The sequence below is a fragment of the Rhodofomes roseus genome (genome assembly GCF_022264815.1).
Source record: "Rhodofomes roseus strain CIRM-BRFM 1785 chromosome Unknown C8Q71scaffold_5, whole genome shotgun sequence".
In the NCBI taxonomy this organism is placed as follows: Eukaryota; Fungi; Basidiomycota; class Agaricomycetes; order Polyporales; family Fomitopsidaceae; genus Rhodofomes; species Rhodofomes roseus.
The window spans coordinates 1,580,080-1,606,478 of record NW_025952961.1 but is presented as its reverse complement, the minus strand read 5'-3'; the positions used below and the strand labels follow the sequence as shown (position 1 = coordinate 1,606,478).

The window sequence follows — 26,399 nt, the reverse complement described above, 5'->3', positions numbered from 1 at the left end:
AAGCTCGTCGTGCCCGCTACTCGGACTGTCCATATGCACGGTCATAATTCATCCTCAGCATTGACTAGCTCATCTTTGATGTCCAGGATCTCTGCGGATACACCTGGAGCGTGAGTATCTCCACTTTTCTGGTCTCCATGTTGTGTGCAGAGGCAAAGATGATGCCTCAGGAGGTGCTTTGCATGGCCACCGTGCGGTCCTGCAAGCTGATGAAGGCCGGACTGGAAGAGATTGGTTACGGCATGTTCAGAGATGCGGTTGAGAGGGAATGAAAGTGCATGTGACGCCGAGAGGTGATTCACAAGAAGCTGTACATCAGTGTGTTGTTGGACCTTCGCGTGATGCTCATTTACATTGCGGACACCAGTCTCTTGGTATATGCGATCTGTCAAGTCGCGTACATGGCCAAGTGATGGAGTGACTTTGCAGAGCATCTCGGGGGTTGTGTTTGTGCCATGAGCATGGCTCTTGATCCGTAAGTTGAGATGTTTGACGTCGAGATCGGCCTCGAGGAAGCCATCAGGCTTGCCTGTGGTATTGACGAGCATTCCAGCGAGGAGTACTTTGGCGGTATCATCTGGCCAATCATGTAGGAGGTTGTGTAGCAGCTCCATGCATTCGTGGGCATAGTTATAGCTGCGCCCTGCATAGTACATCGGTGTCCAGAACCTGAGGATCCGTAGGATACGGGTAGGATGTCCATGCTTGATAGCATGGCACATCTCGCGCAAAGTCATGAGGTCAAACATTGTTAACACAGCGTGCCCTGCGATTGTGTTCCCATGGACTGTCTTGAGTCCATCGGCCTCGAGACGATTGGGTGACAACATGATGACAACTGCCTCACATAGGCCATGGAACCTGTCTCCGTTGAGCTTCTGTGAGCTGAGCTCCTTCGAATCCTTGAGTCTGAGGGTGGAAACTGCAGCGGAAATCACGAATGCCTGTAGGACACAGTCGAGGAAACGCAGCCATGCATAGAAGTTGAACTTGTGAATATTGACTTCGCCTCGGTTTGGAAGCAAGTCGCGGAGTGTCTGTAGGCTTATAGCATCCCTGTTTGATCTGCCCCAGAGATTCTTGCCACATGCTTAGATGAAATTGAGACAGACGTGCATGAGCCCGCTTGTCATTGCAAGACTTGAGAGGTGGTCAGCCCGGAAGTCGGAGCGATCAACACCTCATTGGTCCTGCACGGCACGATCATGCACCGTCATCAGGAAAAACCGTGCCTACATAAGGTCTCATCAGAGGTCATCTACAAGACATCTTAGGAACGTATAGGACACAAAAGACATAAAATGTTACATAAGACCAAAACATGGCACTTAAGACAAGTCCCCGTCTTATTGTGTCTTTGATATTATGCATAAGAGCACTAATGTACGCAATAAAGACATCTTGTGTCTTATTCAGTCTTAATTGTGTTGTCATTTTGGTCTTTAGTTGCCCTTATTTCACCTACAATATGTACTTCAGTGGGCGTGCTGAAGTACAGTTATGTACAGAATTAAGTCTGCTGATGTCCACTTATGCACATGTACCAGATCACATCATAAATATTAGCAGTGCGGGTTGTTGTACAACATATACAGACACATAACTACTGGTATAGCACGATCAACAGATAGGCATAGACTCGAGGTCAGACGGCGCCGGGATGACGACCACGGCTGAGACAGGCAAATAGTAGTAGAGGGAGAGTGGGATACGTAGCAGGCACGCACGTCTGATGTGTAGTAGTACAGAGGATGATAGATATAGTAGCTGCAGGATTGTCATATGAGTAAGTGTAGATAGAGGTGGTATGGGCATAGAAACACTCGCCTTGGAAATGGACCGATTCTACTGCTCCTGCCACGCGAAACAGACAAAGTTGATGATGTTCACGGCCTTGATGCGACAGGACAACTACGACATCTTGGTGATGTACCTCTCGCAGTGAGATACAAAGAAACCACTGGACACTGACTGACTTACCACTCATTGCCAAGTTCATCGACCTCACGCTCGCTGCTGGAAGTTTGCTCCCCCGAACTCTCCTGGGCCTTCTTCGCGCCGGACTTCGATCGCGACGGACGTGACGGTCCACTCTCTGCGTTCGCTGCATCCTTCGATGATCCAGCTGCAGTCTTGGACGCCGCAGGAGTCTTTGCCTTGCTGTTGAATGACTTGACCGAGTTGATATAGAGTCTACATTAGTGTATGCAACTGGCACTTTGCGTTACTTCAGTTGGCCATTGATAGTCAGAGCCAGTCACTGGTGTAGTGAGAAGATCACTGATGGTCACAAATGCTGGCCGGCGTGCAAATATGTTAGCTGAAGACTGTTTCAGTAAATCAGGGTTTTCCTGATGGTAGTGAGACGATCTCCGGGAACAAAGAACATGGTGTTCTTGAAGGTGGCTTTGGGGATCTCCAGTACGTCAAGGAAGTAATGTTTCAGAACGGCCATGTTCCCATGTGTCAGCCCTTGCTCTTGGTCGAACGTTGGCAAGTAGTGGCGATCAGTTTTGCGCACAGGGATAGCGTTCAGGTCAACAAATGTTGGAACAAGCGTATGAAATTCTGCAAAGCTTTCCACTTTGTCTGCGAGAATTGTCATGACATGGCTGACTGCTGCATCACGAAGTGTGCGATGGTCTGCTGCACTCGGGATGATGTCCTGCAAGGCCTTCTGTGCCAGCAATTGGTGATGAGCTCCATGAGAAGCGTCAAAGCGCTCCACACTTGTGAGCTGACGTGCAGTTGGGCTGCCATCGGGGATCGTGAGGTTAATGAGCATTGCAGACACCTGGTCATGCTGCAGAGCGCCATGAAGGACCGAGGTCTCCCAGACTCCGGAAACCCAATTGAAGTTGTCGTACGGCAACATGACCATATTGAGTGGGTTGTTTGCAATCTTGCGTGTGATGCAAAGCGAGTTTGCGGAGAGTGCGAGGATGGATGTACAGAGGTGGTCATATGATGCTGCAACACCGAGCCGGTTCAGCAGCTGAATGAAGCACTTTGGGGCATGGTTATCCCACAGGATCATGCTGTTGATGACCTGGTGTATGTTGGTCTTCTGGCTGCGCAGATTGAGCAACATCAACATCGCCAACGTGCACCCCTACAGGCAAGGCCTGTCAGCATATGACAAACTTTATATGGCATAGAAGACACCTACATTGTCTGGATTACGGCTTCTCTCATCACGCACTGTAGTGTCCTTATTTATAATGGCCTTCATGATCTCTCGGCTCCGGGGCATAGTCTTCACGTACACGGCTGTTAGGTCCGCAAGACGGAATGATTTCAACCATGCAACAGACACTGTCGTCGCTGGTATGTGCAGCCCTTCAGCATACGCTCGGTGCGGTCCATCTGATGCTCTGTCTGTGAGCCAGCCAGCCTTGCATGCACAAATCTTGGCTGCCCTCTCCGTGATCCAGTCGCAAATGTCTTCATCTCGCACCCCAGACATCGCCCAAAGCAGGTCTAGCAGTTCTGGGATCCCACCATTCCCCTTCCATGTGTTCACGTAGTTCTTTATCCCTCCAGAACTCGAGGACAACAGCGCCACAAGGAATGAAATGAGCGAGAAGCGAGATAGATTCTCCCACATGAACTTCAGGACTGCAAAGACTTTCTCCTCCTCGGAGCGGCGTTGTGTGGGGAGATTATGGCTTGGAATATAATTGAGATCTTCTTCATCATCATCCGAGAAGTCCGGTAGCATCCCAAACAGCCCCGGGGGCAACTCTTTGATATCGAGGACTCCAAATGGTGGTGAAGAACTCGGTGCAACCAAACTCATGGCTTCAGGCTCGTCTGAGTAGTCGGGGAGGGTTTGAAGGCCAGCATTACGTGCAAAATGAGTCGGGTAAGACAATGGCATGTTATATTGTGGTGCTAGTGACAGGAATACGGCGAGAGACAATGAATACGCTCAAGCACGGCCGCGCAGGCAGGAGACGCGACGTGCGAACGTATGAAGCGCCCGGTGGCAGGACGCGAGACGCAAAGGTCCCCCTAGGGCACTTGTTCTTGTCCAGACTCTCACGGCCGGGTTCCCTTTTAGGGTGGACGTGAGAGGCTGGTATGAGACTAGGCCTTGGTAAAATCAAAAAATACCCCCCAAAATCTACAATGGTATGTGTCATATGATAGATGTGACCTTGGGTATCACTTTACCGTGTAGTTCACTGCTGAGGGGCCCTCATTTGCACACCAAGCACAGAAAACCTAACTAAATTTGGTTTCTCTCCCACTTATCTGATTCATATAATGATATAACATGCTCATGGACATTCCATCAAAGCATCCAGCTACTATATGGAGCAGAAGGATTTCCCTGTGTTGAGTTGGTGGTTTGCTAGTTGACCTGAGCTCAATAATCATTGTAAAATTAAGGCATACTTGACAATTGTTGTGGTGGTTGCTTCACAACAGTGACAGCTTCTGTGCAAGTCATGTGACTTCATTTGTGTTTGCAGCCAATTCAATATTCAGGATGACTACAACAGTGCTGCTCATGTGATGTTTTGTAGATTGATTGGAATCACTGATGATAGGTGACTGTCTGTCTATTCTATAGTGCTGTACCCATATTGACATGACTGAAAAACTTCATGCAGCCCACACAAGTTGTGGCATTCATTGTGGCAATACACCTAAGTGGCATCCAATGAAAACATTTGATTGTTTGCTGACTTTGCTACATAGATCCTTCCATCTATCTGTGATATACCAGGCAAGATACCTGCTGAGTGCACTTGCATGTTGGATCAATACTATATAGGTACTACCACCAGAATTCATCTGCACATTCCTATTCTATCCAACCTATGCCTATATCAAAAGGTGTCAACATAAAGCGTCACTCAGCATTGTGTACTTGATGCCAATGTGCATCCCATCACTCAAAATCAAAAAGAAATGAATGGGTAGAGATTCAATGAGATCACTGGCTCAGTAGGGGAAGTCACAAAGACACATTCCTGAGGCAGATGGCCTTGGAGCTCATGGAAGGAAACCACATTGTTTTTTTATTAGCAAGTGGCTACATCTGTTGAATGTTTGTAATGTGTATTCTATGTCTGTTGATTTTTCCTGTCAAAAAATCACTTGTCATCATTGTATTTCATTGTACTGTTACAAAGATACTTGGACACTGATATTTCAACACTTTGAAGCACTTAACAATGCTTATACTATCTGGACTATTAGTGTGACTATTTCCCAATTTCTACTGTGTTCCTGCTCATTCCAGTTGCAATAAAACCCTTCAATACTGATATAATCACTGTTGTATGCTTGGTAAGTGATGATTATACTAATCAATTACTAAGTTATAATGGTAGACTCCATTTTGGTAACCATGTCAAGAATTATCAGGGGTTTCACACCCTCTTACCACTTTGAATAGCTCAAAGAGATCTTTGTCACTGAGATTCATGTCCCTATTGACAGAGTGATTAACTCTGTAATCAGCTATCTAAAATTGAAGCAGAAATATGACAGACTGGAACTCAAAGATGGCAGAGAGCTTAAGGAAATATATTGACATCAAAGTGTTCCCTACCGCATGAGACAATGTGGAACTCCAGGTGCTCGGCTGCCTTGCACGCTTGCTCTGTGAGGTCTGCAATAGGCATAGCTTTGTTGCCCTGGGGAGCAACACATCCAGTGGGGTGTACACAAGGATGACTCGGAGGAAGGCAGCTGAGGTCTGCGTCAGTCTTGTGTTGAAGTTGAAGTTGCGTCTGCTGTCATTGTTGCTGCCAGTAGCATTGCAGTAGTTGGGATATTGCCTGTTGTTCATTCATGAACATACTATCGGCATTATAACAAGTTGTCCTGTCTACGTACAAGCAGGGTTCTGTATGGGTGCCATAGTGGGCGGATTGAACCAATACAGATACTGGGGCCCAGCTGTCTCATGTGTGGGTTGGGCTGTTGACATGGTGGTGGCGGTGGTATGGTCAGTGATGGGCATGGGGGCAGACATGGTGGCAGGAATTGCAATGTCAGGGGATAATCAGTGTTGCAGTGTTATGGGTGTAATGGAAGTGCAACTTTGATGATAGATGTAGATGTCTGTCTAGGAAAATTGCCCTTGTTAAGCACTCTTGTCTAGCACTCAGTGGTGTTTGCTCTGACATCTCATCCTTGTCTGACTGATACCTGAGGCTTTTGTTCATTGTGTGATGTCTGCATTGATACTCCTTCTTTATTAATACCCTGAGCCAAACGGTTTGGGCTCAGGACACCACTAAACTTCATATCAGAATGGACTCTTAGGGGTAGGGGTACAGGTAGGTTCTGCCACACCCATGGTTTGACCAGTGCTTGGCCCTACAGTTGCAGAGTATTCTCATGCAGCTGTCATGTAGACTGTAAGCCATTGTGTTTTTTGTTGTGTCTTCAGCATATGTGGCACTGTGTACTATGTGAATGAAGGGCCATCAGCCTATAGTTATCCAATTGGAGTATTATTTGTTACTAGTTCACTCTATAGACAAGCCTACAAAGAGCCAATGTTAGCTAGAGTGGCCAATAAGCCAGCTAGTCACATGATTGCTGTCCCCAGTTTCCATATTGAGTGCCACCGGAGTGCGTTTCATGGGTCCTCACCCCAGGACAGAGCAGCCAGCCACAGCATTTATTTGTATGTGTTGGTGCAAGTTGCGTAATATGGGAGTTTCAAATTTTGACTCCCACTGATGGGACAATAGTATCAGTTACTTATCTCCCATTATCTGGGCTTAAAAAGTCACGTGTACTCCTTCCATATCAGGCACCACTGTAAGGTGTTTCATCCCCTCCAGTCATAAGAATGATTCCTTTGTACCTCAGAGATCATAACCTGGCTGGAGGTAGTGCTTGACTGCAGAATGGCTGGCCCTGAGCTGCCGCGGAGCTACCACTGACTGATCAATCCCTGCTTTCAAATATGCCGGTACATTTTGCATGCTATAGATCCAGTGCATTGTTGTACAATGTATAGTGTATACTATGAGACTAGTAATGAAATAAGCTTTTGAGCCATTCTCTGGCTATGCAGAAAGCCAACCCACAAGACAATGACAGCCTATTAGTGGGTAGATTCCTAATGAGGCAATCCTCCTGCAGAGACTTGTGCTTACAGCCCTACATGGCCTACACTACAGGCCCTATGTAGTGAGAGCACTATTATCTAGATCTATGTAAATGGTACCCTACCTAGCACCCTACAGGCCCTATGTAGTACGACATAGTTACATGGCACTTTCCAGTTGATGAAGACATGGTCAACTCCCAGGCCAAGTGTTTTGAGTGCATGCCAGCAGAGGCCTATGAAGGGATGACTGATGATGAAATCCTGGAGACCTTCGACCAGCAGCTGAAGACAATGGAGGAAAAGTGGACACAGCTGATGGTGGAAGCAAATGAAGAGATGATTGAAGAAGAAATCCTGCAGAACCTTGACCAGCGGCTGATGGCAATGGAGGAGATGTGGACACAGCTCACTGCAGATGCAGAGGATGAAGTAACGAACAAGGAAACCCTGCAGACCCTTGATGAGTGCTTGGCAGCAATGGAGGAGCACTTGATGTGAATGATAGCACGAGCACAAGCTCATAACTAGATATTCTGGGTTAATCTCACAGTATCTTGGATACCTACATCTGGAAACTGTGCCACTCTGACAGGGACTTAGAGCTTGATGAGGTGGACTGTCTACAGTGTGTGTTACATAATACAGCCACATCTGTACAGTAGAACAGCCACAAAGTCAAAATCAACAAACAAGCGAAAGCAAATGAGAGCAAGGGTTCAAATCCCAGAAGTGTCAAATATTCTAGAAAATGTTAAACTGGAAGAAAAGACATCGAAGAAAATACGGTATGCACCGTATAGTAGTGGCGTCCATGTAAAATAAAGGGGAACACACCAGGACACATGTTACAATGTGGACAGGGCAATGGAGCTCAGAATAATCTGCAGAAATGCGGAATAAATTTGAGCGCAACATTTTGCTGCTTTTCTGACTGTTCTTGCAGGATCCCAGCAACCCAGTATGTCTTTTCCTGTTCCTTGTGTCTGTCTGCTCACATATGCATTACAGAGAAAGCTCTGGCACTATCCAAGGGCGAGAAGCCCAAGTCTAAGCCCAAGTCCAAGCTGGCCAAGGGCAAGAAGCATGCTCGTGCAGAGGTGGAGGATGATACAGATTCTGATGAGAGACCTGCCCAACGGGGTAAGTGTTTGTCTGTCATGATTTAGGCTTCATCTCATATTTTTCAGCATGTTTGGGCTTAGTGAATGGAGATGGTACAATTAGTTTTGTGGTTTTTTTGGTTTAGGATTTTACTGACTTTTGCCTTACAGCCCATAGAGTCATAGGCCTTCTGTGTTGTGCTACACGTGTTATGGCTGTGGATGGACCTGCTGTGGATCAGCCTAGCAGTTCTGCTCAGCCATCTCAGTGCAGGGGAGGTGTGACTTTGCAGCCATGCAGTCCCAGTAAGAAGTCTGTTGTAAAGTAGCACCTCCTCTTTATTCATTTTCCCTCTAGACCCTACAGTGTATGACACAGAGGATGGTCAATCCCTGTTGTCTGTACCTCTGGATGCATGTATATATAGTTCCTCCAAAATTGTCTGCATGCACAGAAGATGAGTCTGAGCTGTCTGAGCCAGAAGATGAAGGTGTGCTTTCTTGCATTCTCAGCATGAAGTCCTGACTGACCTTTTCATTGCATAAGATGACAAGGATGAGACACAGGAAGCTCCTGTCTTGTCTCCTGCAGCTCAGCCATCTGGGAGTGTGAGCATAAAATGTGAGTTGCTCTTTTCCCCCCATTTGCTAAGGCTCATGTTTCACTTAGCATATGTGGTTGCTCTTTTGCTGTTCACTGCAGCAAAGTTCCAGGCTGCAAACCTGATGCTGCACAATGTTGCCAGTGTCCTGCAGTCTGAGGATTTGTATTAGAATAAATATTTGAATTGACAGAGTTCTTTGTCTGGCTTCTGCATGCCTTAATCCCATATCTGTCACTTGCTGGGGAGCGGGCCATGTCTGGCAATACGATCCCTTCAGTTTGAAATCTCAGAGCAAGCAGGCAACATGTCTAGTAGTGTCACATCTGTAATACTACCTCCTCAGCTCCAGACATTCAGTCTTACATATCTCCCACTCTGGATTCTGACTTGTGCATGCCTTGATAACCCCACTATTCTTCTTCATGACCTTCACAATGATTGAACTTACATATCCAGGCTTCCCTATAGACATGGTACCATCTACGTACCAACAACTATTGAGCTCGTCATCCACTGTAAAATTTACATGGGTCCACAGAATTGTGAGTTCAAATGCCTTGCCTATGGCTAGAACATTGCTTTGGTAACCATATCTCATGCCTCACTGCATATATGATCTCTAACCTCTGTTTTGAATACTGTTCAATTTTGGTCCTCAGTCCAGTTTATGATCTGTGCCTGTGATGGCTGTTGGGTGCATGGTAGCTGACATGTATGATCCAAAATGAATGGCATGATTGTAATGAGTTCACAATTGAGTCAGTCATATATCTAGCAGCAATGCAAGTAATCACTCCATTTCAGCAGATGCTATTGCTGATTGGCGTCATGAACAGTTATGATGGTGTCACATGTAAAATCACATTTTAGAGGGTGCATAGGCATGCCAACGTGGTGTCAGAACAGTTAAGTTGCATATGAATGCCCCTTGGGCTCAGGCATATGGTTTCATTATTTAGGTGTGTGCCTGACATATCTAGAGCACAGGGAGGTTGCCTTATGATGTGTTTATCAGTCACTGATTGCTACAGTACAATCAGCAAATTGATGGCTTTCATATATGTATGTTACAATCAACCATTGATGATCAAACAGATGTCATAAGAGAACTGCCAAGTGTGAGTGATGATGTCAATGAACATATTTTCTTACATTCTCTGCCCTGTTTGAGTTCCCATCTGTCATATCTCTGCTTCAATTTTAGACATCTGATCACAGAGTTAATCACCCTGTCGATAGGGATTTGAATCTCAGTGAAATAGATCTCTTTGAGCTATTCAAAGTGGTAATATATTGTGAAAACTCTGATAATGCTTGACATGGTTACCAAAATAGAGTCTACCATTATAACTTAGTAATTTATTAGTATTATCATCATTAACCAAGCATACAACAGCAATTATATCAGTACTGAAGGATCATATCACAACTGGAATGAGCAGGAACACAACAGAAATTGGGAAACAGTCACACTAATAGTCCAGATAGTATATGCATTGTTAAGTGCTTCAAAGCATTGAAATGTCAGTGTCCAAATATCTTGGTATTAGTACAATGAAAGCATACAATGATGACCTTTGAATTTTTGACAGGAAAGATAAACAGACAGAATACACATCAAAAACATTCAACAGATATAGCCACTGTAAGCCCACTGTCCGCACAACGGGTGTTATGGTTCTGTTTTTGTTTATAGACAGCTAGTTACCAAATTTATTGCCGAGTGAATAGGAATAGTAACCTCGGTAATAGAGATTTGTATTGCCTATACAAAGCGGTAACAAACGGTAAAATGCTCGGCAATCTTCGGCAATGCAATTACCAAGACGGCACAAAGTTGAGCTGTAATGAGGATACCAGATCCACAATGAATACAAAAGAGGGTGGGACTTTAGTCAGTGCTGCTATACAAGTATGCAGTACTGCTCTTCAACTGGGAAGAGTAAGCTAAGAATGGATTTGAGTTGGCAATGAATGGGGATTATTGCCGAGGTTTAGAGCTTTTTAGAATAGAGGATGAAGTCTGAATACAGAGGATTAGTATCCAGAGGTTGATTCCGAAGGAATGGGCTTTTTTGGTTTTGAAGTCACACAACAGAAGTTGAATGGAAGTCTGAATAGCTAGCTTTGACTGCACAGTGACCATGGCAAGTTACAAAACCCTAATGTAGTAGCGCGAGGCCGTGCTTCAAGAGGAGCTCACTAAGGCAATTAATCCTCAACCAGCTAATGGCTATAAGGCTTGCTTTAGTGTCAAGTGAGTTGCTGGTTAGGCTAACCACTTTAATTATAGTAATGCCACTGGGACGTGCTAGTATGGAAGTAGTTGATACAGAGATCTATTGAGGTTGGTAACAAGTTTACAGAAGTAGATGATGACTAAGCACCTTCTCTTACTGAACCCAACTTGTGAAGTCAGTCAATGGGTTACTTAAACCTTACTAGTAGCGCAAGGACTGTACTAAGTAAGGTTTCACTGTCGCAGGTCTTAGAGCATGTCGGTAATAACTTGACGAGAGTGGTTGAGTGGCTAGTATGGCTAACTTAGCACTCGGGGCAAAGTAAGACTTTGAGTGGCACACAGGGTGTGTTTCGGTGAAGAGTAGATGGTGAATTGAAGATAGATGTCCTTGACCGTGCTTGGGAATGGCCTTTTATGAAAATCAAGGAGTGTCATAGAAGTGTATAGTACATGTCCTTGACTCATTTACACCGCTTCAGAGGCCATTCTAGGAGAACAATAGGATCATAGCCTTACACTTCGTTGTTTCCAACAAGGCAAGCTATGTTACCGAGTCATTCTAGTACAGCCACAGTACAGCCACTGTTTCAGGACTGTGATTCCCGAGGCATTACCGAGGCATGCAAGAGTCCGCATTTTTGGTGTACAGCCTAAGGATAGCACAGCCATTCAACACAGCTTCGGGAATGGCTCGGTAATTGTCGCACAGCCATTCCTTTCTATGCCGATACAAAACCATTATAACTCGGTAATTGATTGGTAATAACCACCATTTACCGAGCATACAATAGCTCTTGTATCAGTACTGAATTTTTGATCCAACATGTAAGTATGCTTCATTTTGCCTGATACAACACAGATAGCTGCTGGAATCCCTGTAGTGAAGTCAGTGAACACTCAATGGTTTTCATTGGATGCTACAGAGAGGTGTTGCCACAAGAAACAATGTGGGCAGCATGAAGTTGTTGACAAGTTTCAACTTGTCAATATTGGTACAGCACTATATAGCCATTGTCAGTTATTTCAATCAATATTTTATCAGAAATCACATGAGCAGCACTGTAGTAGCCATCTTGAATATTGGATTGGGCTGCAAACACAAATGCAGTCATATGACTTGCACAGAAGCTATCACTGTTGTGAAGCAACACCACAAAGATTGTCAAGCCCTAATTTTGTAATGATTATTGAGCTCAGATCAAATAGCAAACCACCAACTCACAGGGAAATCCTTCTGCCCCATATAGTAGCCAGATACTTTGATGGAATGTCTGTGAGTATGATATATGGTTATATGAATCAGATAAGTGGGAGAGAAACCAAATTTAGTCGGAATTCTCTGTGCTTGATGTGCAAATGGGGCCCTCATTAGTGAGCTACATGGTAAAGTGATACCCAAGATCACATCTATGATATGACACATACCATTGTGGACTTTTGGGGTATTGTTGATTTTATCAAGGCCATGGAAGAGCAGTAACACTCAAAAGGGCAGTTTTGACCAAAAGTAGCAGTATGCTAAGGGAGTGTCATTGCTATCCTGCATAGATATTATCTAAGGAACCTTATGAACTGTATGTCTGATGAAAGTTGCCCTGGATCCAATCTCCCAGTTTTGCATTTTTATTCAGCAGTCTAGCAATAATAGAACTTCACTATCCAGTGGGTCTAAAAATGTGAATATGCTGTGTTGTTTATTTGAATCCTGTGCACGAAGTAAAGAAAACCATGACAACTTGTGCATTTGTTATTTTGCATATTGTGACATGAGTAATGGGCACTACAGCAAACTGATACCCATTATAGAGTCTATAGTATGAGGACTACTAGCATGAATATTTCGAGGTTTTTTGGATTCAATCAAGTGTGAGTGAGGCAGTTCTCTTATGACATCTGTTTGATCAATATATGTAAGCCATTAATTTGCTGAGTATACAGTGATTGTACTGTAGCAATCAGTGAATGATAAATACGTCTTAAGTCAACCTCCCTGTGCTCTAGATATGTCAGGGTTGCACATGACAAATGCACTACAACAATGAAACCATATGAGCCCAAGAGGCAATCATATACAACTTAAATGTTCTGACACCATGTTGACATGCCTATGCACCCTCTAAGATGTGATGTTATAATGTGACACCATCAATAATTGTTCATGACACCAATTGGCAGTAGCATCTGCTGAAATGGAGTGATTACTTGCATTGCTGCTAGATATATGACTGACTCAATTGTGAACTCATTACAATCATGCCATTCATTTTGGATCATACATGTCAGCTACCATGCACCCAACAGCCATCACAGGCACAGATCATAAACTGGACTGAGGACCAAAATTGAACAGTATTCAAAACAGAGGTTAGAGATCATATATGCAGTGAGGCATGAGATATGGTTACCAAAGCAATGTTCTAGCCATAGGCAAGGCATTTGAACTCACAATTCTGTGGACCCATGTAAATTTTACAGTGGATGACGAGCTCAATAGTTGTTGGTACGTAGATGGTACCATGTCTATAGGGAAGCCTGGATATGTAAGTTCAATCATTGTGAAGGTCATGAAGAAGAATAGTGGGGTTATCAAGGCATGCACAAGTCAGAATCCAGAGTGGGAGATATGTAAGACTGAATGTCTGGAGCTGAGGAGGTAGTATTACAGATGTGACACTACTAGACATGTTGCCTGCTTGCTCTGAGATTTCAAACTGAAGGGATCGTATTGCCAGACATGGCCCGCTCCCCAGCAAGTGACAGATATGGGATTAAGGCATGCAGAAGCCAGACAAAGAACTCTGTCAATTCAAATATTTATTCTAATACAAATCCTCAGACTGCAGGACACTGGCAACATTGTGCAGCATCAGGTTTGCAGCCTGGAACTTTGCTGCAGTGAACAGCAAAAGAGCAACCACATATGCTAAGTGAAACATGAGCCTTAGCAAATGGGGGGAAAAGAGCAACTCACATTTTATGCTCACACTCCCAGATGGCTGAGCTGCAGGAGACAAGACAGGAGCTTCCTGTGTCTCATCCTTGTCATCTTATGCAATGAAAAGGTCAGTCAGGACTTCATGCTGAGAATGCAAGAAAGCACACCTTCATCTTCTGGCTCAGACAGCTCAGACTCATCTTCTGTGCATGCAGACAATTTTGGAGGAACTATATATACATGCATCCAGAGGTACAGACAACAGGGATTGACCATCCTCTGTGTCATACACTGTAGGGTCTAGAGGGAAAATGAATAAAGAGGAGGTGCTACTTTACAACAGACTTCTTACTGGGACTGCATGGCTGCAAAGTCACACCTCCCCTGCACTGAGATGGCTGAGCAGAACTGCTAGGCTGATCCACAGCAGGTCCATCCACAGCCATAACACGTGTAGCACAACACAGAAGGCCTATGACTCTATGGGCTGTAAGGCAAAAGTCAGTAAAATCCTAAACCAAAAAAACCACAAAACTAATTGTACCATCTCCATTCACTAAGCCCAAACATGCTGAAAAATATGAGATGAAGCCTAAATCATGACAGACAAACACTTACCCCGTTGGGCAGGTCTCTCATCAGAATCTGTATCATCCTCCACCTCTGCACGAGCATGCTTCTTGCCCTTGGCCAGCTTGGACTTGGGCTTAGACTTGGGCTTCTCGCCCTTGGATAGTGCCAGAGCTTTCTCTGTAATGCATATGTGAGCAGACAGACACAAGGAACAGGAAAAGACATACTGGGTTGCTGGGATCCTGCAAGAACAGTCAGAAAAGCAGCAAAATGTTGCGCTCAAATTTATTCCGCATTTCTGCAGATTATTCTGAGCTCCATTGCCCTGTCCACATTGTAACATGTGTCCTGGTGTGTTCCCCTTTATTTTACATGGACGCCACTACTATACGGTGCATACCGTATTTTCTTCGATGTCTTTTCTTCCAGTTTAACATTTTCTAGAATATTTGACACTTCTGGGATTTGAACCCTTGCTCTCATTTGCTTTCGCTTGTTTGTTGATTTTGACTTTGTGGCTGTTCTACTGTACAGATGTGGCTGTATTATGTAACACACACTGTAGACAGTCCACCTCATCAAGCTCTAAGTCCCTGTCAGAGTGGCACAGTTTCCAGATGTAGGTATCCAAGATACTGTGAGATTAACCCAGAATATCTAGTTATGAGCTTGTGCTCGTGCTATCATTCACATCAAGTGCTCCTCCATTGCTGCCAAGCACTCATCAAGGGTCTGCAGGGTTTCCTTGTTCGTTACTTCATCCTCTGCATCTGCAGTGAGCTGTGTCCACATCTCCTCCATTGCCATCAGCCGCTGGTCAAGGTTCTGCAGGATTTCTTCTTCAATCATCTCTTCATTTGCTTCCACCATCAGCTGTGTCCACTTTTCCTCCATTGTCTTCAGCTGCTGGTCGAAGGTCTCCAGGATTTCATCATCAGTCATCCCTTCATAGGCCTCTGCTGGCATGCACTCAAAACACTTGGCCTGGGAGTTGACCATGTCTTCATCAACTGGAAAGTGCCATGTAACTATGTCGTACTACATAGGGCCTGTAGGGTGCTAGGTAGGGTACCATTTACATAGATCTAGATAATAGTGCTCTCACTACATAGGGCCTGTAGTGTAGGCCATGTAGGGCTGTAAGCACAAGTCTCTGCAGGAGGATTGCCTCATTAGGAATCTACCCACTAATAGGCTGTCATTGTCTTGTGGGTTGGCTTTCTGCATAGCCAGAGAATGGCTCAAAAGCTTATTTCATTACTAGTCTCATAGTATACACTATACATTGTACAACAATGCACTGGATCTATAGCATGCAAAATGTACCGGCATATTTGAAAGCAGGGATTGATCAGTCAGTGGTAGCTCCGCGGCAGCTCAGGGCCAGCCATTCTGCAGTCAAGCACTACCTCCAGCCAGGTTATGATCTCTGAGGTACAAAGGAATCATTCTTATGACTGGAGGGGATGAAACACCTTACAGTGGTGCCTGATATGGAAGGAGTACACGTGACTTTTTAAGCCCAGATAATGGGAGATAAGTAACTGATACTATTGTCCCATCAGTGGGAGTCAAAATTTGAAACTCCCATATTACGCAACTTGCACCAACACATACAAATAAATGCTGTGGCTGGCTGCTCTGTCCTGGGGTGAGGACCCATGAAACGCACTCCGGTGGCACTCAATATGGAAACTGGGGACAGCAATCATGTGACTAGCTGGCTTATTGGCCACTCTAGCTAACATTGGCTCTTTGTAGGCTTGTCTATAGAGTGAACTAGTAACAAATAATACTCCAATTGGATAACTATAGGCTGATGGCCCTTCATTCACATAGTACACAGTGCCACATATGCTGAAGACACAACAAAAAACACAATGGCTTACAGTCTACATGACAGCTGCATGAGAATACTCTGCAACTGTAGGGCCAAGCACTGGTCAAACCATGGGTGTGGCAGAACCTACCTGTACCCCTACCCCTAAGAGTCCATTCTGATATGAAGTTTAGTGGTGTCCTGAGCCCAAACCGTTTGGCTCAGGGTATTAATAAAGAAGGAGTATCAATGCAGACATCACACAATGAACAAAAGCCTCAGGTATCAGTCAGACAAGGATGAGATGTCAGAGCAAACACCACTGAGTGCTAGACAAGAGTGCTTAACAAGGGCAATTTTCCTAGACAGACATCTACATCTATCATCAAAGTTGCACTTCCATTACACCCATAACACTGCAACACTGATTATCCCCTGACATTGCAATTCCTGCCACCATGTCTGCCCCCATGCCCATCACTGACCATACCACCGCCACCACCATGTCAACAGCCCAACCCACACATGAGACAGCTGGGCCCCAGTATCTGTATTGGTTCAATCCGCCCACTATGGCACCCATACAGAACCCTGCTTGTACGTAGACAGGACAACTTGTTATAATGCCGATAGTATGTTCATGAATGAACAACAGGCAATATCCCAACTACTGCAATGCTACTGGCAGCAACAATGACAGCAGACGCAACTTCAACTTCAACACAAGACTGACGCAGACCTCAGCTGCCTTCCTCCGAGTCATCCTTGTGTACACCCCACTGGATGTGTTGCTCCCCAGGGCAACAAAGCTATGCCTATTGCAGACCTCACAGAGCAAGCGTGCAAGGCAGCCGAGCACCTGGAGTTCCACATTGTCTCATGCGGTAGGGACCCACTTACAACAAATGAGGGGGCAGGCGAGCCTGAGTGGAACAGCAGGTGCACGGCAATGCACCGCACACACTCACTCACTACAAGCATGTAGGGCCAGCGCCCCACATGCAAACACAGCTGATAAGCACATTGTGAATACTGAGTATGGGCACAGCAATGAGCAGATGGGAAGGTGTGCAGAAGGCTGGCAGGAATTAGTACATGGTTTGGGATGTGTTTGCATGGATTTATCTTCACGGGTTTGCTGCGTCGGCGGCACCTCACGAAATCGCACGAATCTGTCCAACTCTCCTGAATCAGGAGAATCCGCCGATACTTTATTCACACAAAAGCATGCAGTTGCCGTGCCAGTATACCTGTCTGTCAATAGTTGCTGGGTTGCAAGGCCTGGCTGCCAGCCAGGTCTTGCAGCCCTGTTTCAGGGCAAGTGCAGGGACATTTTTGGCCTTGTTTACTCTCCGTTTGTGCCCTTGTCCCCTTCTATTCCCTCCCACCTCACTGCAGGATGTTCATGCCATGTCGTTCGATGCGGATGGGGTGATTCTGGGTGCTTGAGCAGCAAGGATTTCTCAAGGGCCCTGAGCCACAATTTTGGGCTCTGCCCATGTGCAAGCATTGGCACACGCATGGAGCCCGAAATGTCGCCACACCCTGCTGAGTTTGGCTGGCCAGCACAGTGTTTGTGCTGTGTTGAGTTGCATCCACCTGGAAATTAGGCAGATGCAACTCTGCACTGCATGCAGGTGCCTCATGGGTCATCAATGGCTGCACACCCACTTGTGCTTTTCTCTCCTCAACCATGATCTGCTGGCCCTGCTTAGCCTCTGCAACCCTCCCTATCTGCCATCCACTCCCAAATACATGTTTGAAGTCATGGTAAGTAAGATTTCATCCCTATTTCACCATTGTTTGGGCTAAATAACTGTTTTTTTCCGATGTTTGGGACTTGTAGCCCGCGCTGGATTTTCCTAAGCTACCTGATGGGTTTCCTGGACAATTGGAGTACAAGGAGGACAAATGGGTGTAGTGAGTAGTGAATAGTACTGTCCATTGGTTTGTACTGATCTTTCTGTAGCTTCTCTTTGGCATATCCATATGGGATCACTGCCTGGGTCATCACTGAGCTGCCAGGCAAGTGGGTGCACATCCCTACACCACCGGAGGACGCTAAAGGTCTGTGAGGTACTGGTAGCTGGAGACATCACCGCAATACCCTTTTGAGCATAGGATAGACCCTCAGATCAGATCAATATCATGTTTACTCCTTTTGTTGCCCACGACCCTCAGAAGACCCCGCTCAGGCGCCGCTTCCGGTGCCTCTCACGCACGACCCGTGTCCCCATCGAACCGACCCCTCGACGATGCCATATCAACCCTTCATCCCTTGTTCACGATCATGTGAGGCTATCGCTCATGGAGACTCGTGAATCAATGCAGGCCTGTTGTCTTGCGTGCAAGTCCACACTTGTGGCTGGCGAAGTCAGTACAAGGACCACGACAGCTCCGCTGTTCTAACAGTAAGAAAGTCAGTACGACCTTGTTATATTTATTGGTCCGCAGGCAAATGCAGACCTCGGTTCCACTTTGCGCAGATGTCGGAAGATGAGGATTTTGAACCATTGCAATGGTGGAGCCCAAGTCCCACCAAGCCTCGATCTGTGAGGTCGGCCGCCCAGGTTGCGCAAGAAAAGGTGAAACCGTGCATGATATCATAGTCTGTTTGAACACGGTGGTGCCCTGGATTCTCAGACCATGGACTTGCAATTCCTCGACGGTCTTCATCAGGCTGAGGATACGCTGTCCAACAATTTGCTTGGTCAGGCATCTGGTATGTTCATCAGTCATACCATGTCCTATATCTCATCTTGTAAACTGTTTCTAGGGCCGATGCAGCTCCCACGCCCAACCTGCAGTTGCACGGCTCATGAGACTGCTGCAGCCGGCCAATGCTGTACATGTTGTACAGCCATCGACATACTTGAAGATCAACTTCGAGAAAGCAAAGAGACAATCAAGCAACAGTTCGAGGTCATCTCACGCCTGTTGCACCGCAAGATTTTGAATCCCAGCAAGAGGGTCGCAGGGAGTCCAGATACAAGCCCGGGCAGTTGTTGTCTGTCCCAGGCTAGCGCCCTTGAAGAGCAAGTGCGACAAAGTGAGATGAGGGAAGAACGGTTGCTCGAGGTGATGATGCAGTTATCGCACTGTATCCCACAAACGACCATCAGTGGTGAGGACATGGCATTCCTCAAACATGCTGTCATGGCCCAGACATCCACAATCATGACAGACGAGAACAACAGCACAAGTGAGTTCACAGCATCTACAAAGGGTTCAAACTCTGACATCAGCTACAGGTCAGAATGTGCGTGCCGGGGCCAATCATGGCGCTATGAAGAGGAAGGCAGAGCCTTCCTTGTCCGCGCTTCATGGTGACATGAAGCAGAGGAGGATTACAGCTGCTCCGGCGGTTTATACGAGTCCAAGGTTTGGTCTTTCCGGCGCAACCCAATGAGTGTGTTTGCTCACGTCCACCTATAGGTATTCGGCATCAAGCTCAGGCAGCACAGAGAGGAAGCAAGGTTATGGGGCAATTGACGACCTATTCTATCCGGCGTCAGGTTCGGGAAGCACAGAGACAAAGCAAGGTTATCGGGCAATTGATGACCTATTCTGTTAGTTCAAAGTAGTCAGATTGAATCAGTTGAACTAATGACAGCTCGGTAGCTAGTTCAAAAGGCTTGTATTTGCTGTGTTTATACCCAATGTGATGACTTTGTCTCAGGCAACCGTGGTCAGGGGCTTTCTCCACATCAATCAAGGCCCGCTGAGGGTGATTGGTGGGTCAGCCTCAGTGCTGTGACTTCAGCGTGCACCTCTTTTTCACCTTCACTGTCCATGGTCCACTGACCGCTCTCTCCAGCTGCTTATAACCCAGTATAGCTCTTCTGTGTCCCCTCAATTTGCAAGCATGTCCGGCCTTCAATGACAACAGGGTGCATGTCCCATGTCAGGGGTCATATCCCGGAGACTCACATCTCGTGCTTACACAGATTTTGAACTGCACGGAAAGCTGGGGCGATGTCGGTTTTGCCCCTGGTCCGCTTCGTCTGACAGGTGGATGAAAATAGCAAACCTCCGTGCACACGAGAAGCAGGCCGGGCATTGTGAATGAGTGGAGGCAGCTGTTCTTCAAGTTCCACCAGCAGCTCACAGTGCAAGTGGTCGTCAGGCAACAGTCACTGACTGGTATGATGTGGGGGCGAGGATAGCAACAACTGGTACTATCAGCCGCCAGCGCAGTTCAATGAGGATGCACCGCTGTGGCCAGATGCGCTGGGCACGGAGGATCATCCCATGGGGAGCGGCGGAGAGCACTCACATACTAATTACTTCCCATATCCCCATATGGGTGTATGTCTACATTGCACGTCATTTCGGAACAATGCACCGGAGATCATTGCATAGCTTGAGCGTTCAGGTCAATCCCTGTCATATGCCCGTACATTGTGTTCTTGTTGGGAAATGCTCATTGGCCATGCAGCTGATTCACAGCAATGGGCCTCCCAGCTGCTCAATCCAGATCGAAAGACAGCCGACGGTTTAGAGTGGGAATGCCCTCCGCTTGTGCTGTCCATCGATGACATGTCCGGCAATACGTCCAAGCAATGGAACATTCATTACTCTTGTTATCTGTTGAATGGTGGGCTCCCACGTGCAAGCATCGAGAAGGAGAAGAACATCAAACTTGTCGCAACTTCCCCAAATGCATCACCAATGGAGATGATGCAAGGAATTTCTGACGAACTGCGGTAAGTGTGCGAATGTCTGGGGTCAGCACATCTGTAATTGTGCGTTATTCCATAGAAAAATGGGTGGATATACACCGGCGAAGGTTTGGGACTCAGTCAATTGTAGCCATGTCATGGTTCGCCCGTGAATTATATTCCTTCTCGGTGACAACCCGATGCAGGCAGAGCTTTGCAGTCCTATCGGACTCAGTGCAAATTATTTCTGTCGCTGCTGTCATGTTGGCGGCACCAAGGTGCCGAAAGAATCTGATGAAGGGTTTGCATCATTGCTATTGGTCAGTGATTTGATTGTGGATGCATGTCATGCTCTCCGTTCTGACTGAACTGGTGTCATGCCTTCCCAGACTGGGAGACCTCGGACGGTCAAAGAGACACATGGTGCCGTAATCAAGCAGCTTGTCCTATCAACAAATGCTGCAGCATCTAAAAAGGGTGAAAGACGCCAGGACGGATGACGGCGTCAAGGATTCATTGGCTGTACCCATAATTAATAAGTTCTTGGCGGCCGACAAAGCCATGCGCAAGACGATGCCGATGCAGCGAATGGCATTGTCACCTGCTGAGGTGAATCAGAAACTCTATGCTGAACTGTTGGAGAAGAATGATGTGCCAATAATCAATCTGCTTTTGGTTTGGAGATGCCTGGTATGTTATGCTATGATCTCTCTGCTTGCAGCAGCTGATGAATTGAGCTCGTTGACAGGCGTGGATGTCCACCGAGACATGCCTGTCGAGCCATTACATACCCACCTTTTGGGCATCATGAAGTACTTCTGGGCCTAGACCATCTGGATATTGGAGAAAACAGGTAAATTTGCAGCGTTCCATGCCAAACTCAGTTCGCTTGAGCGAGCCGGACTCTGCATTCCCAATATAATGGCTGGCTACATGTGTCGTTATCGTGGAAGTCTTATTGGCAAGCACTTCAAGACCATCTCGTAGGCCATGGCTTTTGCTGTGTGCGGCCTCGTGGAGGAGGCCATTCAGCAAGTATGGCAGGCGATTGGACAGCTAACTGTCCTGATTTGGGAGACGAAGATCCACGACATGAAGACCTTTGTTGTGAGTTCCCAAAACATAACTAATTGCGAGTCATTCATGAGTGCTCCCGAACTCTGATGTGCAGGCGGATCTACGTGCGGCTGTGCGTGACGTCAATGACTTTGCCGCAAAACTCAGTCCGAGTTTGGTCACTCTCAAACACAAATTCCACATCCTTCTGCACCTACCTGACCACATCGAATGTTTTGGGCCTGCCCTCCTCTTCTCCACTAAACGCTATGAGTCCTTCAACCATGTCTTCCATCTATGCTCAATTCACAGCAATTGTCAGGTGCCCAGTCGTGACATCGCCATCGCCTTCGCACACCAGGCGCGCTGCCGTCACATCATGACAGGTGGCTTTTGGCAAGACCGACAAATGCAGCAGTGGGTCTGCGTGGGTAAGGATGTCTTGGCGCACCTAGATCTGCACCAAGTCGATGCACATATACTTGGCGTGGCGAAGGAGAAGCCCATTGATAGAGGGAAGCTGACCCTACCAGCAATGCCGTGGAACATGTGTACACGACCGCCTCCACTCACTTGGGACCAGACAACCACTGGACAGAGTCTCCCACAGATCACTCTGCCAGATTGTACTCTGCGTTGGCAGCGTGTGGAATCTATTGTGACAACCACTGGCAATGTGGCACGGCTTGGCTCTGAGGTATTATATCGGTCATCAGAGGTCAGTCCAGGTCATCTCACTCTATAGACTTGACCCTAACAGTGGAGCATTGCTGATGAAACAGGGAGAAGCCCGGCTAAATAGCTTTGCCCCAGCACTGACATATATCTTGCGATGCAATAGTGATGTGACCAGTCTGCTCTCAGGGACTGCCATCAAAGCTATCACAGCCTATGTCACAGACTACATCACCAAAACACCACTGAAGACCCACACAATGTTCTCTGCAGTAAAGACTGTGTTTACACGCAACACGGAACTCCTCACGGAGGATGGCACAGACAGGAAAATCCGGGCCCGTAAGCTTATTACAAAAATGGTCAATGCACTGTCTGCAAGTGCAGAAACTGGAGCACCTATGTGTATGTATCTACTCAACCATCCTGATCATTATATTAGCCACATATTCAAACTGTTTTACTGGCGCAGCTACAAGTATGAAGTGATGAAAGCCTGGACTGAGGAAGACATATTGTATAATCTTGACCAGAACCCTGTCAAGGTGGTCATTGGAAAGAGCAAGGACAGTTGTGTTGGCATATCCCAGCAGATGGATTACATCCACAGGCCTACAAAATATGACCATGTTAGCCTATATGACTGTATCTGACTGGCTGAAAAACAGACCACGGGTTGTGCAAAAACACAAGCAACACAAAAGCTCAGAGCTGTCAATGAAAAGGTCACCCAGTTGACACAAAATGTGAAAGCTGAACAGGTCTGGGACATCAAGCCTTTGCCCAGACGGCGTGGTGGTGGACCCACCACACAATATGAGACTGATAGTGACGATGAAATGTTGCTTACCAAGGATACTGCACTTCAGGCAGAAGTGGCTGAAAAGAAGTATGCTGCTGAACAGACACACATGGCAGTCAGGCAGCCTGAGCATTTTGCAAGGGTCCCTAACTTTGTAGGTGGCAGTCTTCCAAGGAAAGACAAAGGAAACAGGGAAGAGTATTGTCTTGTTATGCTTATGTTGTTCAAGCCATGGAGGACAGGTACAGACTTGAAGCAATCTGAGCAATCTTGGGATGATGCATTTGCTGCACACCAGTTCACTTCCTGTCAGATGGATATCATGAATTTCTTCCATATACAGTATGAATGCAATGACTCCAGAGATGATTCTCTAAGCAGAGGGAGACTGAGGGCAACAGCTTTGGATATGATGATGATGAACAAGATCAGCATGATACAGATGCAGATGACTATGCAGACATTGTGCAGAACAGCCTTACTGAAGATGATGGTGCCATCTACTATGACCCAGACTGGGGTGTTCTAGGAAAAAGAGCATTAGGGAGAATTGCTCAGATGCAGCAAGTTGAACACATTGCCCATACAAGTGGTTGGCTGGATGACAACAATACATTGAAAATGGCTGATATTGAGCACCAAGCTCTGGGCACTGGATGCAACACTATGGAATTCTAGAATAGCACGTGGCCGTCCATCAGAGACCCGGACTATGGCCCAATGGATTAAGGCAGCCTTGAAACATAGGTTGCCTGACAGATGCAGAGTCTGCAATGCAACTATGATCCATGAATGTACAGTTCTGCGAGCACCCATTTTCATTGCCTTCAATGTATACCAAGCAGACAATACAAACCTCAGTAAGCAGCTCACATTGCCCACTTTACAAGGCCAAGTGGATTACCGTCTGGTGGGAGTAATTTATTTTGGAGGATCTCATTTCACCTGCCGCATTATCTCAACAGATGGTAAAATATGGTTCAATGATGGAAGAGAGACGGGTAAGAATGTACAAATGAGGGACAATTAAAAGCAACAGCAACAGGTGTGTTGCATACACTGGGAAATAGGAATATGACAGTAGCATTATATGTCAGGACATGATGGAACATCTCTCAAAAGTGCAGTAGCATTGTTCATATTACTGAAGTATATTACTCACTTATTTGTTCCCTCAAATAAGATCATCCAAACTGCAGTCATTGTCTATTATGTAGTCCATGAATTATACAAATAAAGCAATTTGGTCGTCAGATACCCATCTCACCACTCTCCCCCATGCTGCCCATCTCAACCTCTGAGTCAAAGACAGTATCTTCATCATGACTGCAAATGCTGGTACATGTTTTCCATTAGCAATGATCTTTGCAAGTTGGGCATCCACCCCCATGTTTAGAATGCAATGTCCTTGTTGCCATGAGGGGTGGAGAAATGATAAGAACATACCAGCTCATGGACTTGAAGCAACTGATGACTGATTCCCAGACGTACATCCAGGTACACGCAGGTTGTGGAACAACTGGCTCCATGAAGCAGGAGCGGGGAAGGTATATATGATACAGGGGTTGAAGTTGGCACGGTTGTTGGTGTCCGCCTGATAGGTGAGGTCGAGGCACCAGCCTTGGAAGGCCAGCACATTGCACCGTGCAGAGTGTATCAGCCGCGTGAGGTGGACTGGACCATAAATGTCCATGACGACCCATCCATACGGCCGGAGGACTGATGAGGCAAATTTGATGTGCACGATGTCAAGAATGAGGACTGAGGTGTGGGGATACAGACGCATGTCGCACGTCCAAGCCGCGCAAGCACAAGGTACTTGATAGGGACCTCAGAGAAGAAGTCAGGGTTAAGGATTGTGTGGTTGTGGTTATGGAAGATTCCAGTGATGTGAGGCCAGTGGCTAGGAGGAACGTACGGGGTGGGAACATAAGACACAGTGGACGATTCTGAGCTCATTGTGGTAGCGTGTGAGGTATTGGGGTGGGATGGTGGGTGTTGACCTGAATCCCCAGGTATATGTGATGTGTCATGTGTGACAGTGTGTGAGTGAATTTTGATTAGCATTGAAGGGAAACTTCTGCGAATCTTACACCCATTCATCAATTCCGCTTGATTCGGACCTTGAATCTGATTCTTCAGATTCACTTGCGCTTTCTTGTGGGTCCCAGTGTAGTGATTTTGAAAACAGCCTAGACTCCGGCCTTGGATAGTACAATTATGGACCTAATCTTATATAAGTAATCATGCGATATGACAGTAGTACAGGAATCTGCACATTGTATGCACAATATAGTGCAGAAGTGAGCCGGCCGTCCATGTCATGTTTTCGTGGCCTGAGCAATGGGCACTAATGTGATCTACCCATGTTGGCAATACTGAATCCGGTAATAGTCAAGAGCACCATGCATGCCACTACACCTTTGCCTTGGATCTTAAGGCTTTTGCTGGTCCTCATGATCCATAGCTTTGTAACATAATACTAACAATACTAATACATGTTGCTATGAAGTTTTTCTCTACAAGCTAAGGTGAGCATTAACGCGGGTAGAACATCACCCAACACTTATGTAATCACACTACCGCTGGCGCGTACAGCCACATACTGTGTGTCACTGACAGTGGTCAGCATACATGTATATGTAGCCCTACATAACTGTGTCAAAAGCGTGTGCTGCACACCTGCATGCTGCTGGCCATGCGGAACAGCAGGGCAGGCACATCAAACCCGCCATGCCAGATATAGGCATATCAGTGGTTAGTCAGCTGTGCAGTGCTAGCACATGTTCTTGCTGTGCTTCAATACATTACAGCACAATCTGTAATGTATTCTGTGATACATCTACA

At 46.3% G+C, this 26,399-nt stretch overlaps 8 protein-coding genes across 8 annotated transcripts; 5 read left to right on the top strand and 3 right to left on the bottom strand.

Moving 5' to 3' along the window:
- Positions 1–41: 41 nt before the first annotated feature.
- Positions 42–3,880, bottom strand: C8Q71DRAFT_721946 (uncharacterized protein; the record flags this gene model as incomplete). Its single annotated transcript, XM_047921494.1, has 6 exons — positions 42–1,079; positions 1,212–1,232; positions 1,728–1,767; positions 1,981–2,193; positions 2,388–3,112; positions 3,203–3,880. 6 exons carry the CDS (start codon positions 3,878–3,880, stop codon positions 42–44), a joined length of 2,715 nt encoding a protein of 904 aa, XP_047781887.1.
- Positions 3,881–7,270: 3,390 nt separating this feature from the next.
- C8Q71DRAFT_721945 (uncharacterized protein) lies at positions 7,271–9,498 on the top strand (the record flags this gene model as incomplete). The annotated part of the gene is made up of 13 exons (XM_047921493.1): positions 7,271–7,578; positions 7,635–7,709; positions 7,752–7,813; positions 8,028–8,042; positions 8,093–8,224; positions 8,272–8,298; positions 8,356–8,463; positions 8,543–8,569; positions 8,613–8,675; positions 8,732–8,806; positions 8,888–8,951; positions 9,246–9,331; positions 9,449–9,498. The coding sequence occupies 13 exons, from the start codon at positions 7,271–7,273 to the stop codon at positions 9,496–9,498; spliced, it is 1,092 nt and encodes a 363-aa protein (XP_047781886.1).
- Positions 9,499–13,310: 3,812 nt separating this feature from the next.
- Positions 13,311–15,538, bottom strand: C8Q71DRAFT_721944 (uncharacterized protein; the record flags this gene model as incomplete). The annotated part of the gene is made up of 12 exons (XM_047921492.1): positions 13,311–13,360; positions 13,478–13,563; positions 13,858–13,954; positions 14,003–14,077; positions 14,134–14,166; positions 14,207–14,266; positions 14,346–14,453; positions 14,511–14,537; positions 14,585–14,781; positions 14,940–15,065; positions 15,100–15,174; positions 15,231–15,538. 12 exons carry the CDS (start codon positions 15,536–15,538, stop codon positions 13,311–13,313), a joined length of 1,242 nt encoding a protein of 413 aa, XP_047781885.1.
- A 2,464-nt stretch (positions 15,539–18,002) lies between these two features.
- On the top strand, positions 18,003–18,433 carry C8Q71DRAFT_855513 (uncharacterized protein; the record flags this gene model as incomplete). Its single annotated transcript, XM_047927183.1, has 3 exons — positions 18,003–18,128; positions 18,205–18,278; positions 18,328–18,433. 3 exons carry the CDS (start codon positions 18,003–18,005, stop codon positions 18,431–18,433), a joined length of 306 nt encoding a protein of 101 aa, XP_047781884.1.
- A 2,344-nt stretch (positions 18,434–20,777) lies between these two features.
- Positions 20,778–22,006, top strand: C8Q71DRAFT_795353 (uncharacterized protein; the record flags this gene model as incomplete). The annotated part of the gene is made up of 5 exons (XM_047925603.1): positions 20,778–21,064; positions 21,240–21,339; positions 21,409–21,462; positions 21,485–21,628; positions 21,848–22,006. The coding sequence occupies 5 exons, from the start codon at positions 20,778–20,780 to the stop codon at positions 22,004–22,006; spliced, it is 744 nt and encodes a 247-aa protein (XP_047781883.1).
- An 815-nt stretch (positions 22,007–22,821) lies between these two features.
- C8Q71DRAFT_674885 (uncharacterized protein) lies at positions 22,822–23,058 on the top strand (the record flags this gene model as incomplete). The annotated part of the gene is made up of 1 exon (XM_047919700.1): positions 22,822–23,058. A coding segment is annotated over one exon (237 nt), but the record flags the coding sequence as incomplete, so codon positions are not given.
- A 51-nt stretch (positions 23,059–23,109) lies between these two features.
- On the top strand, positions 23,110–24,230 carry C8Q71DRAFT_795352 (uncharacterized protein; the record flags this gene model as incomplete). The annotated part of the gene is made up of 5 exons (XM_047925602.1): positions 23,110–23,267; positions 23,361–23,379; positions 23,419–23,475; positions 23,512–23,894; positions 23,936–24,230. 5 exons carry the CDS (start codon positions 23,110–23,112, stop codon positions 24,228–24,230), a joined length of 912 nt encoding a protein of 303 aa, XP_047781881.1.
- A 302-nt stretch (positions 24,231–24,532) lies between these two features.
- Positions 24,533–25,511, bottom strand: C8Q71DRAFT_721942 (uncharacterized protein; the record flags this gene model as incomplete). The annotated part of the gene is made up of 5 exons (XM_047921491.1): positions 24,533–24,611; positions 24,715–24,758; positions 24,820–24,887; positions 25,044–25,271; positions 25,346–25,511. 5 exons carry the CDS (start codon positions 25,509–25,511, stop codon positions 24,533–24,535), a joined length of 585 nt encoding a protein of 194 aa, XP_047781880.1.
- Between the last annotated feature and the right edge of the window lie 888 nt (positions 25,512–26,399).